General features: G+C 36.4%; 1 protein-coding gene across 1 annotated transcript in view; it reads right to left on the bottom strand.

Moving 5' to 3' along the window:
- ADAMTS19 (ADAM metallopeptidase with thrombospondin type 1 motif 19) overlaps positions 1-17,922 on the bottom strand; it is a 146,462-nt gene that overhangs the window by 3,280 nt on the left and 125,260 nt on the right. Inside the window, exon 22 of the mRNA XM_086479551.1 lies at positions 155-332. Coding sequence (XP_086335677.1) covers positions 155-332 — 178 coding nt within the window. The remainder of the gene's footprint in view (positions 1-154; positions 333-17,922) is intronic.

The raw sequence follows: 17,922 nt of genomic DNA on the forward strand, positions 1-17,922 counted from the left end.
ACACTGGAAAACTGAGGCAGAGATGAGTCACTGAGTAGAATTTACATATCCTGAGTCCTAGCCTTCTGTTTTTAAACTGTGATGGTCATTACTCTATGGAGAGAAAGAAGTAAAAAGAGACTTCCAGTCGGAATGTGTCATTTTGACTGCTTACCTAACCTGGGTGATGTTATTGTGTTAACATTAATTTTCTCATTGCAGGGGTGGAGATGACAGGGTCTGTAAGCTGCAGGCTTTTCTGAGGAAAAGCATTCATTGCCATGCCTTCCCGTGATCTTGTGCATGCACTGGATGACTCGGGACTGCATCCCTTTGCCACAGGTGATGGAGCACTGAAACACACAGCAAACACATTAATTGGAATGGTATTTGTGCCTGTAAATGTGAAGGTGAAATGCCAGTCCAGGTGAAGTCAGTTGTCAGCATTCCAAGATTTCTGCCTTCCATTCCATTAGCTAAATAAAAATCAAAAAATCACAAATAAATTGGCAGTATTTATTGAAGGACTGATTCCAGCATCCTGTTGCGCTCAAGATCCACTTTGTGTAGCTAGCCTGTGATGAAACTAAAAATCAGCGATGTGCCTGAAACGAGAAGGGGCTATTCTGCTGTATCTGTATCCCAATTTACTGTTATTAGAGGTGAAAGTGATGGAAAAAAGGAAAATGCTCACAGACCCTGACAAACAGAAGCATTTTTAATTAAGCCATTATTCCTGCCAGTGCAAAAGTGCTCTTCCTACTGAGCAGAGTGTATGCCTCCTGTCTTTGCACCACATCTTCATGTTTTCATGTGCGTCTCAGAAATGCAACATGTGAGACATGCTGCCTGGCCTCCCATCTTGTCACCACAGAGAATAAGGTGAGAAAATAAAACAGCTGAGCACTGTAACGATTCTACTTCTATCACAGTAACATAATGTATTAGAATGAAAGCTTGGGCAGTGCTGTACAGATTCATACACAACCTATTCCACATCAACAAAACACATGCCTTCCCCTTTGCTGACTTTCTGTGAACAAAATTTCACAGGGTATGAATTACTTTTGTCTCCATTGACATATGTTCTATTGCTTAAACTACAAATTAATTTAAAAAATTATAATTGCAATTTGCTCCTACCTGCTAATGATTTTGAATCAAATACCCACAAATTTCCTTATGTTTTGGAGAAATTTACAATACAGGACATCTTCAAATATTAATTTCTTGCTTTAAATGATATGAGCACTGGCTGAAAATTTATGCCACTACCATACACAAAATCCTGGAAATACTTTTATTCTTAAAAATCTTAATTACATAAATATTCAGAATACATTTCTTTGGGAGTCTTCAAGAAGCAGCTCAAAAAATATTGAAATCACAGAGAAAGACAAGGAGAGGGTTCTATAATAAAAGAAGTTTCCCAACCAACCTGTCTCACGATGGAGATGGAAAAGTATAGTTTTCTGCAAAGAAACAATAAATTTTGAGTGTAGGAGGCACTAAAGGGGTTTCTACCTTTTTATGTTATAGAGCTTTTAGTTTTGTTGTCTATGTGCTTTTGAGTGACATTTTAAACACTGTTACTTGGAGAAGAGATTTACACATGCCAAATGGGAAACAGAGGGCTTACACCCACATATGTACACCAAAAGAAATAAGATTCATGTCTTTTGGACTCACGAGACTCCAAGACAGGTACAAGAGAATAGGATACACACTCAAAGGGTGTTTTCACAAGTGACTGAACAAGGGTCAAAGCATACTTCAACTTGTAACCACATGAAATCAAACACTGGCATTCTATAGAGGCAGCAAGTGGACATGATTTTATTTCTGTCCTCAGTGATGTGTATCAGGAGTAACTCCATAAAGTCAATAAAGAACTATAATTTCTTGCAAAGTCAATCAGATACAGCCTGCATGAGCCAAGGCATGCAAAGATATTAAATTATGAATACATAATTTTCTATTCAATAGCAACCACAGCTTAACATATGAGCAAATATGTTGTTCACAGCAGGGAATCCAGCTAGTACTGAAGTATTTTCAAAGTAGAAGTCTGTCATCAACTTTGAACTTGGTATACTGCTTTTAAATTGCACAACAAAAAGCCTCTCAACAGAATTCCTTTTCCTGAATTCTTCACCTTTTCCCTCAGCAGCTAAAAATAATCTGACTTCCTATAATGGCCAACAATATTCACACGGTAAACAAGTATAATCACATATACACATACCCAAATTCAATCACCAATAGCAGCCAGAACATGAATTTTAATCTTGCCAAAATTCCATCCACTTCTTGGATTCCTCTCTCCATAATTTCAGAGAGGTTTCTCTTTGGAATATTCTAATGGAATAGCAAGTGAGACAATGGAATAGCAAAACTAAAAAAAAAAAAGAACAACAACACAAAAAAACCCCAAACCTGAGAATGAAGGAAAGATGAATGTAGTATGATGAAGATAATATGATGAAGCCAATGAGATTAAGATAATTTTTAAACAATAACACAGGGATCTTAATTTAGAGTAATTTTGCACACAGTATTGTATTTTTTTCCTTCAGTAAAACAGTTCCATGTTTATTAACCAAACTTAGGGTATGTGTGAGCTTGTAGTATGTATGTATCTTCTTTTATTGGCTACAGAGAAGGAGGCCAGAACCAGCAGGATCTGGTACATAAGAACGCCTAAAAAATAATTTATCTGCCCTTAACCTTTGGTTATCTTAAAATGAGTAGGTGCAACCTAGGCCTCTGGAGTACTGGAGGGGAGAATGGGATTCGAAAACACTAGACACCTGCTGATAAAATGGGGTCCAAAGGTTTATCTGCTCATTGACAATACATAACAATTCATGTATGCAGGTGTCTTTGAGGAGCGCACTCTGGCAGCAATCACATCTCTCTATCAAATGAGCTCTGTCCTGGAAGCTTTTCGTGACTGCAACCAAGAAAATATGCAACAAGCAGATCTCTCTCTCTCTCGGCTAATCACTATTTAGGCTTCAAGTTTCTATGCAGAATTTGGCAAGATTTTGGCATTAAGATCTTCACTGGTGAACTAACATCCCTTTAACGACTGAGCTGCTACTGGCCTTTGTGAACTACTTTAAGGAGTATTACGAAGCATTACAATGTCATTTTCTATCCAAAATGTACACATCTTGCAAACAATTGATTTTAGTCTTGCATGATCTACTTATTAACATCCCAACTTTAGAGGAAGAAACTGACATAGAATGACAAAATAAAATGTCACACTTCATATAGGAAATATGTGGCGAAGCAGGAAATAAAGAAAATTCTTTATTCCTTATTCTTTATTCTTCTGTTTTATCTTCTTTTCTTTTCACAGAAACGTACTCATTTTTAACTTCGTATTTATTCTTATGTTATAAAACTAAGAACTTATATTAAGTCTTGCAAGATGTCTGGGGAAAACTGTGAAGAGGCAGGGCTATCACATTGATTTGCAATCCAAAATTTTCAAAGCCAGCCTGATCAGTTTACAAGTAGAGAAGTTTTTCCAAACCACTAGTGTTTTAAAATCAACCAGGGATCTGATAGGCAAGCTGTGCTTTTCCCTGTTCACACATCATCATCATCAGCGGTGTCTGACTTCAGAATTAAGAATTCTACTGGATTTGAAGCCAGAAAAAAAAAAAAAATCTTTTTACAATATCTGTATTATCTCATATTCAAAGTAGTATGAAACAGGGAAAACACACTTCAGGTATGGCATTTAGCAGTGCATTTGCTAGCTACACAGACAAAATGTGGGATTTTTGTTTGTCTCCATGAAGTTGTCTTAAACCTGAATTTGTGCTGCATACATACCAGCCAACTGCTGGTATAAGTAAGAGCAGCCATTGAATGTTGGATGATAAAAGGCATCTATAATATCTTTTTTTCACTCTGTGAAGGTATAGACTAGGTCCAATTTCACTAGGAGACACCTCAACTTCTGCAAACCAGCTAGATGCAACTCAGAGTAACAGCTCTAACTCATTTTCATACTCATTTTACTGCATATGCATGTGCACATTCTAGATGAAGCAGATTCTTCCAAAACTGTCTCCTAAGCTTGCCTCATTTTTGGATTTCTCTCACTGAAAATATTCAGCCTGAGGCAAATACCTCTCACTGAGCAGCTGTCACATTTTAGGTAGCACTTGCGGTATGTAGCTAAAGCTGCATAGCTTCTGTATACTTCTGGAGTTTCCATGTTTAAAACTGTAACAAAGCTTCCAACTTACAGGAAAGAAAAAATACTTTCATTTTTACCTATTAAGCAGTGAATTTAATCAGAAAGCAATCTGTCAAAACAGCTTGTATTTTCCATGATTTTATATACAGATATCTATATTAATATGACATATATAAAATGTACAGAAAATCCCCACTCCAAACCAATCTGTAGCAACTTGTCTCAATTCAGCAGAACTCTAGCTTTTAATACTAGTGAATGAATACTTTTCTATAGCTCTTCTTCCCACCCCCTCCAACCTCCCAAATGTCACTCTTGCAAATACTATATTTTTGTGGTGGTTAATTTCATTTTATTTCTGACTGTTCAGATGACCTACACTTTAAGGCCATGTGGCTGATTAGCAAAAATTCCCATAGGACAACTGTGTTTGTAGGTTTAGACTAAATGTTCTAATACGTAGCCAGAGGTTTTTTATGTGGCTGTTAATCTGTGCATTTTGGACACAGTCCTAAAGGTACTGTAAAACCGTTCAAGCAGCAAGATATGTAAAACATTTCTGTTAAAGATTACAAAAAATTCCTGGATAAATATAGTTAACAGGTTTTTTTTTTTGAAAGTTTTTCTTTCTTTCAAATAAAATCTACCTGCCCTGTTTGAATTTTGTCCTACTTTTGAACTTCTTTTAGACATAATTTGAAGGACAGAAACCTAGGCGTTAAATATAACAATCCTTACACTTGGCGTGCACACCCATTACCCAAGATTCCTTCTTTCTGTTCCCTGCCAAAGATATAAATTCTGGAGAAAATACATATTCCCAAGGCCAACAGCTGAGGAAGGTGCTGTAATTCGTTAGCTGCTTCCAGCTGGCCTTCATAAGAAGTAGGAATTCCTAAATTAAGGGAAAAATTGTCATTGGCAGACAGTAACGGTTAAAATGCATCTTTCTGCCAAGACAACAGGCAATCACAGCAAAGGCTGATACAATCCACAACAAAAACCTAATCTGTGACGATATCAACAGAATTGACTTTGACAATTTATTTTCAAGAATAAATGGATTGTTCAGTAAAAATTTTTTACAAGTCTAAGTAGCATTCAAAGTCAAGAGCAACGTGCTTGTAAGGAAACTCAGTGATGAGTTCTACTGGAAATTATTAGCAGAGCATTCCTAATCATTTATGTATAGGTTCATCAGTTCCAGAATTTAAGCAGTTTCAACCTTTTCATAAAGTGAGTGTGATATACAAGGATAGCAAGCAATCAGATTTAACAACAGGATTCACATTTGCTGACACGCTTGCAAACTTTTTGTATATCTTGTGTTTTTATGAAGTTTGCTTTTGAAGGCAGGTAGTAGATAAACTGGTGCATAGTTTTCAACAAAGACTTCTGAGTTTGGCAAGACTCTTAAAGGTCATCTATATAAACCAAATAATCTGCAGTTTATTTCAGCACTCTTTTTTTATATATAAAAAATGCACTTCTGAATAGTGTTGCTAATACAAAAAGAGGGACTAATGGATCCAAACATAAGATGGAGTCTGAGTTGTCCCATGCATCATTTCTAGGAAGGTCTTTTTGCCTCTCATTTCTGACACACCCAACACCTCAGTATGTGAATGCCAAATTTAAAATTCAGAGCTTGAGTTAAGTTTAGCTGAAAAAATTCTGCTGTTGGTCTCTCCTATGTTTAGCAAGTAAGTTTGAGTTGTCCTTGTTTATTTTATTTTTCTTTTGTCCCTGCTGCCCCCTGCCCCTTCATGTGGCTTTCTAGCTTTTCTTTCTGGAGTAAGAATTAGTAGTGGATAACTGTTCAAAAGAGATAAGATTTTAAAGACAGAGAGAGCCTCAGCTCACCTTTGGTAAGTCAGGCTAGAGACAGAGTTCCTATGGAGGAAACCCTCATCACCTCATCTCAAGACTGGACCTTTCTTCTTTTGGAACTAAAGTTCCCAAAAACTTCAAAGTGAAGACTGAACTTCAGCATTAAGCTGCAAAAACTCCATGAATGACAACCTGGAGTCTTGATCCATAAAAACAACAGACTGTACAACAGTCCCTCATTTTCTCCCAAATCAAGGAAGGTACTAGCACTTTTCTCTTACCAGTAATGATCTATGTCAAAGCATGGACAAAACCTGTTTTATCATAATAGATACAAGAAGCCATGTTTCTCAGATGTACTTTACTTTCATGTAATTTTCCATTTTGTGTTTATACTTTCTATAGATCTATATTTAATACAAAAACATATTTAAGTTTTAAGACCATTTTAAACGTACCTCCACCTGAAAAATCAGTTCTTTATTCTTATTCAGGACCTTAGGCACACTGTTAAATAGTATTTGACATCACAACACTAGCAGATTTTATAAAAAATAAGCTAGTGAATGCTGACAAATGATTAATTACACATCAGCATTCTACATGGCCGCAGTATTCTACAATAAAAAGTGGAGGTTCAGACTTATTGATACTATACAAATATATCCTCAAGGAACACTTTTTAAATTGCAGGGCAAGCTTCACTTTTCTATTTTTTTTAAAAAAAAGAGTAAGGTAATTGGTCCAAAACTCAAGCCAACAGTTTCACCATCACATTATTATCTCTTTCTTTCAGGTAAAGGTGCCCAGCAAAATGTGTATCCCTGCTTAAGCTTAAATACGAAATCCTCTCTAAATTGACTGAAGACCATTACAATTTATAGATCTACAAGACAACCATAAAATAACTTCTATGTTTCTCAGTGATGTGAAGCCTTAGCTTGTATTTTCCCAGGTCTGCAAACTGTATTTTGCCTTCACGGTTTCATAAGGCAATGCAGATAAAAGTTGAACCCAAATATTCAACTTTGTTGTTGTTGTTTTTTGTTTGTTTGTTTGTTTGTTTTATAAAATAAATATATGATTGTTGTGATATTCTGAAATAAGAGAAATGAAAGCAAACCGTATAAGCACCATTTCTTTAGGATCTTTACCCTCCAGCCAAGGAAACAAACAACTCCAGTCAACAGCACTTCTACTGAATAATGGCTTGTTTTCAACGTTTTTATGGATACTTTATCAATTCTAAAGATACTAAAGGTTTGTCTAAGGATGTATGTTAGTTTTAAAGTATGTCAGCAAAGAAATTGGAAGGTGACAATTATTTTTTAGTGCAATGTGATAAAACTGGTTGTACAGATGCTACTCAACTCTGTAAGAGGATTCACACTTAGTGGATTAGACTGAATATTATACTACCAACACTTTGTAAAAAATCCTTTATATGGCATACTGTATATATTACTGCCATTAGTGCTTAGTGATGAAGAAGACATTATTATATCTCGCACTTTCATATCTGAGATACCACTGCATGGTATTTTGGCAGAAAATGACTTTCCATTGACTATAACTATCAAATCTGGAAGCAGTTAGATTTGATGACCTCACAATTACCTTTATCTTTCTGATGAAATTAGTTGAGTAGGTCATTCTGGACCAATGAAAATGTACTCTTAAAAAGAATTAGAAATATTAGCCTTTGAGTATATAATTTAACATGTTAGCTTATATCACAGTGCTGGCCTGCTGCTCTGTAGAAAACCTTCCCCGGAAAGGCACAGCTCATCAGCACAAAAACGTAATTAAAGGATTATGCATTTCTAATGAAAAGACAATTTAATGAACCCATTAAGGACATAAAGGAAATTTCAGAAGAGGGGGAAAAAAGCCTTCAAGAAAACCCTTCCTCTTCAAACTTTTTACTATTTTATCTATTTACTTTTCAGAAATCAAAGAAACATATGTCAAAAAACTGGTTTCTGCCACATAAACTTAAGTACTTGCCTTTAAGTGGCATCACACTGTGTAGCACTCTCAAGTTTTTCCAGTAGAATTATAAGTAAATGAAAGAGCTCATCCCTATCAATGACTTTACTTCCATCCACTGTATCTACCAAATTTTAAATCATGACGATCTGAAGGGATAGCAGTAACTCAGCTAAATGGATATTAAACATATTAAAAAAAAAAAAAAACATAAGAAATTGAAAGTTTATGAGGAAAGTGAAACCTAAGGACTCCTTTTTTAGCTGAAATACCATGATCCACAAACAGGCCATTACTTTTGAACTAAAAACGAAAGAGAAATGGAAAATGAAGTAGAAAAATAACTTACAACTATAAATAAAACTTCCACCCATTAATTTTCTCTTCAAAATGTCTAACCACATTCTTCATTGGAAGAAAATAGATTACCAGAAAATTACTCTTAACTGCTTTGTTAGTAGGAAAACCACATTGAAGTGTAACACTTCCATTATGTGTGATGAGGTCACCCAACAGCACGACGGCCCTGAGGGAGCTATCAGAGGGCCAGGAGACAGACAATGTTGACCTGAGTTGTTGTGATCCTATGATAAACTTACCAAAGAATGATCATTATTTTGGGATGAATTCTGGTTTATATAAACATTATTGGAAGTACTTATGGTAAGATTAGATGAGGGAACTCTGGAGATTAAACATAAATCTATGAACAACAGTCTGAAACAGCACAGATCAAGTAGAAAAGTAAAACTTCCATAGATTATTTAGAAATAGGTAAGACTGCCTATAATTCTTTAAAACCGGTAAATGAATAATGTTAAGTAGCCAGTCAGAAATCACAAACTTTAATTTGAAACAATTATTTCAAAATAAATTTTCAAGTATTAGTTATTAATTTTATTTTCAAAGTATTTTCAGCTTCTTGTTACTTACAAGCTATTAGAAAACAGTAAAAAGTGAGAATCACACAGATTAAAACAAAATAACAAAAAATAAACAATAGCTACTTTTGTGACAAAATAAGTACTTTACAGAAGATGAGTTTATCGCAAGAACGAACACCTGAGGCAGTATTATCTACATTAACTGTGTGAAAGACAGAATAAAAAATGTATGAAAAGTTTTCCAACACACAAAAATCAATTAAAGCCCACAAAGGCAGAAGGATTACATAAATTCTAACAGAACCCAAATGAACTGGCTAAATGAGTTACATGTTGGCAGATGACACAGCCATAGATTCCGAGGAAAACATTTGGAAAGAGAGAGAGACTATCTTAGAGATGGAGATACAGCAAGCAAAAGAATGCCTATGGGACTGAGACTCCGCACTGGACTGAGTAACTGAATTTTCCTGCAGACATTGACAGCTTTGGAATTACCTGACAGCTATCAGAGAAGAAAATCTAGTCATTATCATGTATGGACTGATGAAATGATTTGCCAAATGTGTATCACTAAGCAAAAGCAAGAAAGAACATTAAGACAGAAATCAGAGTAAAGAATATGCAGCAAAAGCCTACACTGAAAAGATAAAAAAGTGGTTCAAAACGTCAGGGGACTGGTGTTCTCCTCCAAACTGTCAGACCAGCCATGAAGTGTCATACAAACTGTAGTGTTTTTCTGTTTGTATACTGAGATAGTCTTAGAGTGTAGACTCAAGAACATAATCAGTTATTGTGAAGAGACTTGAATTCCTTACATAGAATGGGCTGTCCACACAAAACATATTCATTTCAGTTAAATGAAATTCTGAGAAGATAAAACACAAGTTGTTGCTCTTGTTTGTTCTGCCCTTCCCTTTGCCATCCCATGTTACTTCCAATTCCATTAGCTCCTTTCTTAGTTGTGATGTTATGTGATGGGGTTTTTTTTGCACATAAATTCAGCATAGCTCCATGGGACACAGAAATTCTGATGGTCAGTGTAGTTCTTATCTTACAAAATTTTGTTGAGAATAATGTTTTTAGACTGAGCCTGATTGAGCAAGAATCAGTGCCAGCACAAGGACACTGAAGGGATGCTCAGTATTACTACTCTTCCTCATTCAGTAGAGTACTCCGGGATATGCATCCTGCTACTTGGGCTATAAAGTTCTGCATTGCAATGGTTGTGTAGCAGAATGTTCAAGATTTCACTGCATCATTTATCTACTTCCTGAATTATGCATTTGCCTTCCAGAAGACTGTTCAAAGATGCCAGCAAAGATCTCAACAAAAATTGGTAGGCATTTCTGGGAAAGCACATAGTGAAGTCATGGATATAGGGCATTTCTTCTATTCAGCAATTCACAAGAATGTTTTTCTTTATTTAAATCTGTATTCATATGCTTATGTATGCATATGTAAGTCCCCTGCAGCAGTAATGCCTGACCTGGCACTGTAAGGCTTACAACGAGAAAAGTTTGGGAATTGGTATTTGGCCTGATCTAGATTGCATTAGAATGGCTTGGAAGACAGCGGCAGTGGCACAGGAAGGGATGGGAAGTTGCTGTTGCTCCTCTGGGACTTCTGCCTTTGTAGCTGCATTACACACCTCCTGCTAGGTGTGATCTTGTCTCCTTCACCAGGATATGTTTGGTCCAAGAGATCAACATCTGAATGTTGATAGACAGTTCTGGGCAAGCCTCAGCACAAGCAAGTTGTTTCTTGCTATCATCTCTGTAGTAGAAACACTTAACATTTATTCAAAGGCATCCTACTTGTACTTTTACCTCTAATAATCATAGCTAAGGGGTTTTTTTCTAATTCTAGTTTTCTTATTTCTAAATCACTTTTTTTCCCTTGAAGGTAGTCCCTGTATCACAGAATCACAGAATGGTGGGGTGTGGAAGGGACCTCTGGAGATCGTCTAGTCCAACCCCCCCTACTAAAGCAGGTTCACCTACAGCAGGTTGCACAGGAACGCGTCCAGGCAGGTTTTGAATATCTCCAGAGGAGACTCCACAACCTCTCTGAGCAGCCTGTTCCAGTGCTCTGCAACCCTCATAGCAAAAAAGTTTTTCCCATCTCCTTCTTAAAAATAAGATCCCATATCAAAGTTTAATGTTGCAACACAGATGTACATGTATGATTTTCTCTTTCTGAATACGTTCAGTAAATGCCATGATGCTTAACTGTTTAACCAAACTTTCTCTCTGAAGCCGTATTTTATATTACTCTGTAAAATTGCAAGGAGTCTTTCACCTAGTTGGTCAAAAAAAAGTCATTCCAAGAATTATTCAGTTGACAGTATCTTGTTTGATTCATCCACTTCTCATGAAAACATTGCAGCTTAATTTTTGGGAGCTGAAGTAATTAATTTTTAATTTTAAAGAATGCTTGAAAAATATTCTTACATTCTAGACATTCAAATTTTTTACCTTATTGTGTATAGTCAAGGATGACTTCTAAAACGACAAAAATTTTATTACAAATTTGCATTTTGGAAATCTGATATATGCAGTTCTTGGACTCCAGATTTCACAGCTGAAAAAGGCCATTAAAGCTAACAGAGAACACCTGTCACTTTTCAGTAAGGCTGTAGGAAGAGTAATTTCTTCAAACACAGTCATTTGTACAGAAAGAAAGGTGTCAGATCACAAAGCTCAGTGAATGCCCTGGATCTCTGAATCCGTATACCACTAAAATATCTATCACAGCTATCTATTCCTTTGGGTAGTGCCAGCTTGCCAAATCTGGCAATTCAATAAACAGCTAGACAACCTGCCAATATGAAAGGTAATTACAGAGGGTAATTAGAGAAGGTAAAAAGAACAGTCAGTTGTCAACAATAGAAAACAGCAAAACAGATCAGCATGGATACCTAGGTCTATTCAACTTCAGATAAAATGGGCTGGATTGTGTAGTAAAAGTGTTTTAAAATTCATGATGACGTAGCAATTTCTGCTTCGCTAGAATTGAAAGTCTGCTTTGATGATATAGACACATCTTTCTCAAAACATTAAGACAGAATCCAGTCAATCATACCTGTCAATTTTAATGAGTGCTAAACACTGGCAAGGCAAATAGCAGCCAGACTGCTTCGCTTATAGAATAGAATCATTAGGGTTGGAAAACACCTGTAAGATCACCAAGTCGAACCATCAACCCAACACCACCATGCCCACTAAACCATGTCCTGAAGTGCCACATCTACACGTTTTTTGAACACCTCCAGGGACGGTGACTCTACCACTTCCCTGGGCAGCCTGTTCCAATACTTGACCATTCTTTCAGTAATGACATTTTTCTAATATCCAATTGAAACCTCCCCTGGCACAACATGAGGCCATTTCCTCTCATCCTATTGCTAGTTACTTACATGTCTGGTTTCAGGCTGTAGGTAGAACACAGAAGATATGGCTGGAAGGAGCACCCAGAAAATTCATAAAGCTGCACAAAGGTTCAAAGGCTATAACTATATACTAATACTAGCAATATTTTGTCCTGAAATATCGCTGGGCATACATGGAAGAAAAAGTAATTTATTTATAAATTTTGCTATTAACTATTTTAGCAGCATTTTCAGAATTTTACTTCTACTACCAGGGAGTAAGAAAAATGTAGCTTGTTGAGATATATTTCTGATCTCCTTTTCTCCTGGAATTTCCTAGACTTCCTCTAACTGTTAATGTTTATGAAGGTGACTCAGTAGTCAGCTTTTTCACTAGAGGTTTGTGTTCCTAGCATGCATCTCAGCATGCCTCCCTGAAAACGACTCTTTAAAATCAGCATAGTCCAAAGCAATTTCATGCAATTGCTGAACTCATTGATGTTACCTTTGCTTTCTCAGACACGCAACAACAGTGGCTGTGTAAGCGAATCTCCTTTTTCTCCATATGGCTCTTCCAGATCTCACCCTGCAGCATGATGTACACCATGCAATGAGACTGTGGCTGTACAGACCCTCTTAACTGTGGTGCTGTATTTGCCTCTGCTATGTGCCACCACCTTCCAGGTATCCTCTTCTAGCTATGAGAGTTGTGGTTTTATCTGTTCCCCTTCTTTTTGCATTATACCATCTCTTGCACTCCATGAGAAGGTCATTTGTTTACTTCTTGAAGAGAATGTTCAAAACAAATGTATAAAAGCTGTACCTTCTGCTGGAGACCTTCTCTTAGGATGCATAGGAAAAAAAAAAAAAAAGAGTAGCTCTTATCAGGTGGATTTATAACGTTTTTTCCTTTCTTTTCCTTTCCTTTCCTTTCAGTTTTTTATTTGATTATATAGTTCTCCCCCTACCATGTCACTTCTCAGATAAGACTGCAAGCATCTTTCAGCAGGACCTCTAAGCTTCTTTTGTTCTTGTTTGTTCTTGCTTTATTTTTCTATGGGGCTTAGCAAGGCTCAATCCTGATGGGAATTATTGATGTACCACAACTTAATTTTTTTCTAATATAACCCCACTTACAGATAACGCAATTCAGGAGACAACACAACATCAGCCCATAATTACCTTTTGATTCCAGTTTGGCACTCCCAAAATCTCTGCTCATCCAAAGAGGCTTGTAGCAGAAAACCAGCAAAGGTGTCCCAATAGGCTTAAGTGTGATACAGATACCAAAATTTCCCATTCATGCCTCATTTTGTGTGTTTGCAAAATGGGTAATGTCTACTATTACAACCCTTCCCAGTCTCATCAGTGCTTTCGTCTATTATTAAGGGTGGTCTTGTACTGTTTATCTAGAAACTAACATGACATTACATTTATTGCAGGCAAAATATTACAGTACACTGATCTATAAAAACCTTTAGCTGAAACAAATTATGTTAATATTACAGGATTGGCTAGAAACATACAAAAAACTTCTCACTCTCATTTCATTATATTGACATCTTCCATATGATTTGTTCATACTTCATTTCTGAAACAAAGTCATACCTCATTTTCTGGAAACTAACTGTATAATTAAGTCAATATAAAAGTTATTAACGTGATGCCAGTATTATTTTGGCTTCTATCATTTCATAAAAGTCACATAATTTCTATGTCCATAAATCTATTAATAGTGTCATATTTTGATTCATGGCCAACACCGTTCTGTTTCTGTAATCTAAAAGAGCTAACAATTTTTGATAAGGATCGAAAGAATAAAACCAAGGCTAATTACCTTGTCACTAAAACTGTAACATGAATATTACCCAAATTCTAGACAAAATCAGTTGAGTCTATTTGCTATGGAAATTTAGGCGTTGTTTAAATCTTTAAGCCCACAATTTAAAGGTTGAATGTCCCATCTTGTTGAATAAAAAAATGAATTTTTTTTTTTTTCCTCTCTTCATTCTCACATGCTCTTTGACTGGGACATAAAACCAGCAGTCCTCAGCACTGGCAGCTGCTTTTTTACCACTGAATTGGAAGATCACTCCGTGACCTGTTGGGTTCACTCTGTCTCGTCCCAACAGCTGGAGATTTGACTTCCCGCCCAATACACACACCCCCCCCCATTTCTAGAGGGCACTGCATGTACTGTCTTAAATAAATAATTTGGAATAGGCCATGAATTCTGGGACTCATTGGTAAAAACTAAGCAGTTGCTCAGATGTCTTTTCAGACTCACTGCAATAAATTTAGCAGCCTAACGTTTGTTCCCCATTTTTGCTTGTTCAGGCTACAGAAAAAGTGAAAAAGTGAACTCCATCCCAACCATTGGGACCATTTTCCCAGGTGTCATATTTGACTCCTCTGCATATCTGGTCTAACGCACAGACACTATTTAAAAATTCTGCTGCTGCTGCTTCTTTAGTTTCTACTGAATGGATCCACTTTACAGCTTCCATAGCCAAATTTCCTTTTAGAACTTGTTCCATATTATCTTCTTTGGTCTCATATACACACATACTTTATATTTCTTCATCTTACAAATTGCTGTTCCTAAATTCTGCTCCATTGTCTAGTATTCTGATCCTATTATCTCCCACTGAATGTCTCCAAAAGTTTCTGGTCTAATATCATATCAAACTTAAGGTTTTAATTATTATTTTCAAAACCTACTTTCCAAATCATTCTGTCTTCCAAAATTCATCCTGCCACTCATGCTCCATTTATTCCACCAATGTTCTGAAGTTTCTAGATAATAGCAAAAAAAATATATACACAGCTTCCTACATAGGGTAAAGTACCCTAGACCTGCCCTTCAAGCACCCTGTGCTGTTGACATTTAAGTCTTTTTTGGAGAATGACTTCTACAGTGATATGAACTTTTCTAGTAAGCCAGGCAGATGTGTAAACATTCAGTTCATATGCTTTTCATTTCACCTCTCCCTTGCCTACTTGTTTATCCTTAGATAATGAATTCCTATAAGCTTGATTCTGTCCTTGTATAGCCCTGAACTGGGTGGCAATGGGCAGTTTAGTGAAGGACACTGCTGCTAATTAGACTGAGCTTCGCTTTGTCCTAACTGGTGCTATAGTAGCTATAAGCTTTCCTCATCTGATGGTAACTTTTACATTGTTAAGTATAGTATTTCCAAGGAAAAGGCAATGTAATTGGTAATGTTGCTAGGTGCTGGTTCCAGAAGCTCCGTCTGACCCTTTATCCTTTACTTTCTCATCATACTCATTTTCCTTACAAGGGCAGGCACAGAGCCCAACTGATGTTAAGGACAGCAACGTTCAGCGCATTGACCCACCTTGCTGACTTAAGAGCTATTATGGAGTTTAATGCTGCATACAGGCCAGGTTATACAGCACACTTTTAAATTAAGTCAGGATTTTAGAAGGACTGATGTGTTTATTGACCGATTGGAGCTTGCAATTTTGGTCAAATTTTCTTTGATCTTGGTACTATTGTTAAAACATTGAGCAAAAGAATTACTTGATCTCTATGTGACTGTACCTCTGAAACAAATTATCTCCATTACAGTACTACTATGATTATGAATAATGTTATATTTTCAGTAATAGTGCAATTTAAGCTTCATTTAAAATTACACCTTAGGAGTTTAAGGGGAGCAGCAAAGCCAATAAGGATCACATTAAGCCCCTTGTTTCAATGTGTGAGAAGCGTCATTCAAATTTTTCAAGCCAAGTCTTGGCATTAGCTTAGGGGAACTTGGCTCTGCTCATAGGAACAGCCTTCTGTCAATGTCAAGAACAATCCTAAAGAGTAAAAATAGTGAACTCAGAAAGCTGCACTGAACCTCTGAGTTAGAAATAAACAGTGAGCAAAGATTAACAATTATCTGAGGTTTCCATTTGTTTCTCCCATTGCAGACATATTAACATGTATGCCATGACTTCATGTTGCTATGTACTCTAGCAATGGAACAGAATAGTAACAGTGAATAAAAAAGGAAATCCAAGTATATTTTAAATTGAACTCATGTCTCTGTAGAGAAATTAAAGTACCTATTTTTTTTTTATAAATCTTGGAAAATCTCAGCTGCACAAGTCACAATCAGTCTGTATGTTAACTGTTCAAAAGGCTTTGTCAATTCCATATGAAATATTTTCTCATCTCCTAGTTTTGAAGTTTAAAGCACAATTTAGATGACAGTGTTACAGCTTTGACTGTAAGAGGAAAGCAGAACATGCAAGATGTGAGTAAATTTTAAACAGGAAGAAGTGAGTTCTTGTACATTCATCCATGATATGTATGTTTGTGAAGTACTGAACTAGAGAACGAAGCTCTTCCTTTCTCCAGAGAGCACTGGAAACACAGTGTAAGCATCTGAGTGTCCCCACATAGCCTCAGCAACCCCAATTTGAATGACTGCTTCAACCAGGAAAGCAGATGATCATTTCTCAATAGTCTTCTCCCTGTTGGTGGTAGCACTAAATGATGCAGGTTTTTACTGCAGTTCTGTGGTATGGAAATGCAAATACTAAACTTCATTGCCAAACACTTGTAAAAGTAACCCTGCTACTGAAGGTTAGTTGCTTCTGTTGTTTAAAAAATTAATGGTTATACTACTTTGTGCTTTTGAAGTAACTAAGGTAAGGGGGTTACCTTCTAGTTTTGTGAGGCTATTCCAAAATATTTCCCAATATTTTAAATGATCACCACTACAACAAAAATAATCGTTTGACACTATCCTTTATCCTTTAAATGTGAAAAAGTAAAGACTATGGAATAAATAGTAATGTGATAGTAACAGTTTGTACCGCATCATCATAAAGAGATGCTTGGGGAGCTCCCAAGCAGAATTCTATGAAACACTAGTTGCCCACAGAGTACTTGCAGCTAATTCTTGGAAGGCTGGCTAGTCATACACTGCTGGCTTTAGTCCTTGTTTCCAGCTGTTACATCACATGAAAGACAACTAAAAATACATTAAATACTTCTCCATACAAGAAAGTTAAAAACTGCTACAATAATGTTAGGCACTGAAAGTAGAAGTGTTGTGTGCAGAGTTATGAAGAGAAGCAAATGAAAAAAAAATAGATTACAATCTTTCTGCTAAAGCGTGGTCTGCAATACGGCAGACAAGGTTCATTTTCAGCATTTCAACATGTTTTGGTATTCAAAACTGTGTCAGATGTTCAAGTTCACAGCTTGGTAACACACACAATTACAGATCTAACCAATACGTTCTGTTACAGTTTGGCCTACACTTATGCACTCACTGAAATCAAAACCCATATGCCAAGAAATAATGTACTGACAGCTACATCAAGCATTCAGAACAGACAGTAACAGATGCTTCCTAGATATTAAATGGTCTATGTGGAAATTTAATAGGCTAAAGGTGCTTCCTGGTAAGGCTGGAGGGTGTGACTTATTGGAAACACACAAAAAATTTGCAACACAAATTAATGAAATGTGCAAACTGCAAGGTTGGAGTCAGCTGCTGTTTCTGGAGTTGTTTGCCTGCCTGCTGACAACAGCAAATTTATGCCAAATTTGCATGATACTGAAGATTCAACTCATGCTTTGCTCATATTTCTGCTTTTTATACTGTGGTCTCAGTGTGACTACATGT

Source organism: Leptosomus discolor, chromosome Z (assembly GCF_034619465.1).
Source record: "Leptosomus discolor isolate bLepDis1 chromosome Z, bLepDis1.hap2, whole genome shotgun sequence".
NCBI lineage: Eukaryota > Metazoa > Chordata > Aves > Leptosomiformes > Leptosomidae > Leptosomus > Leptosomus discolor.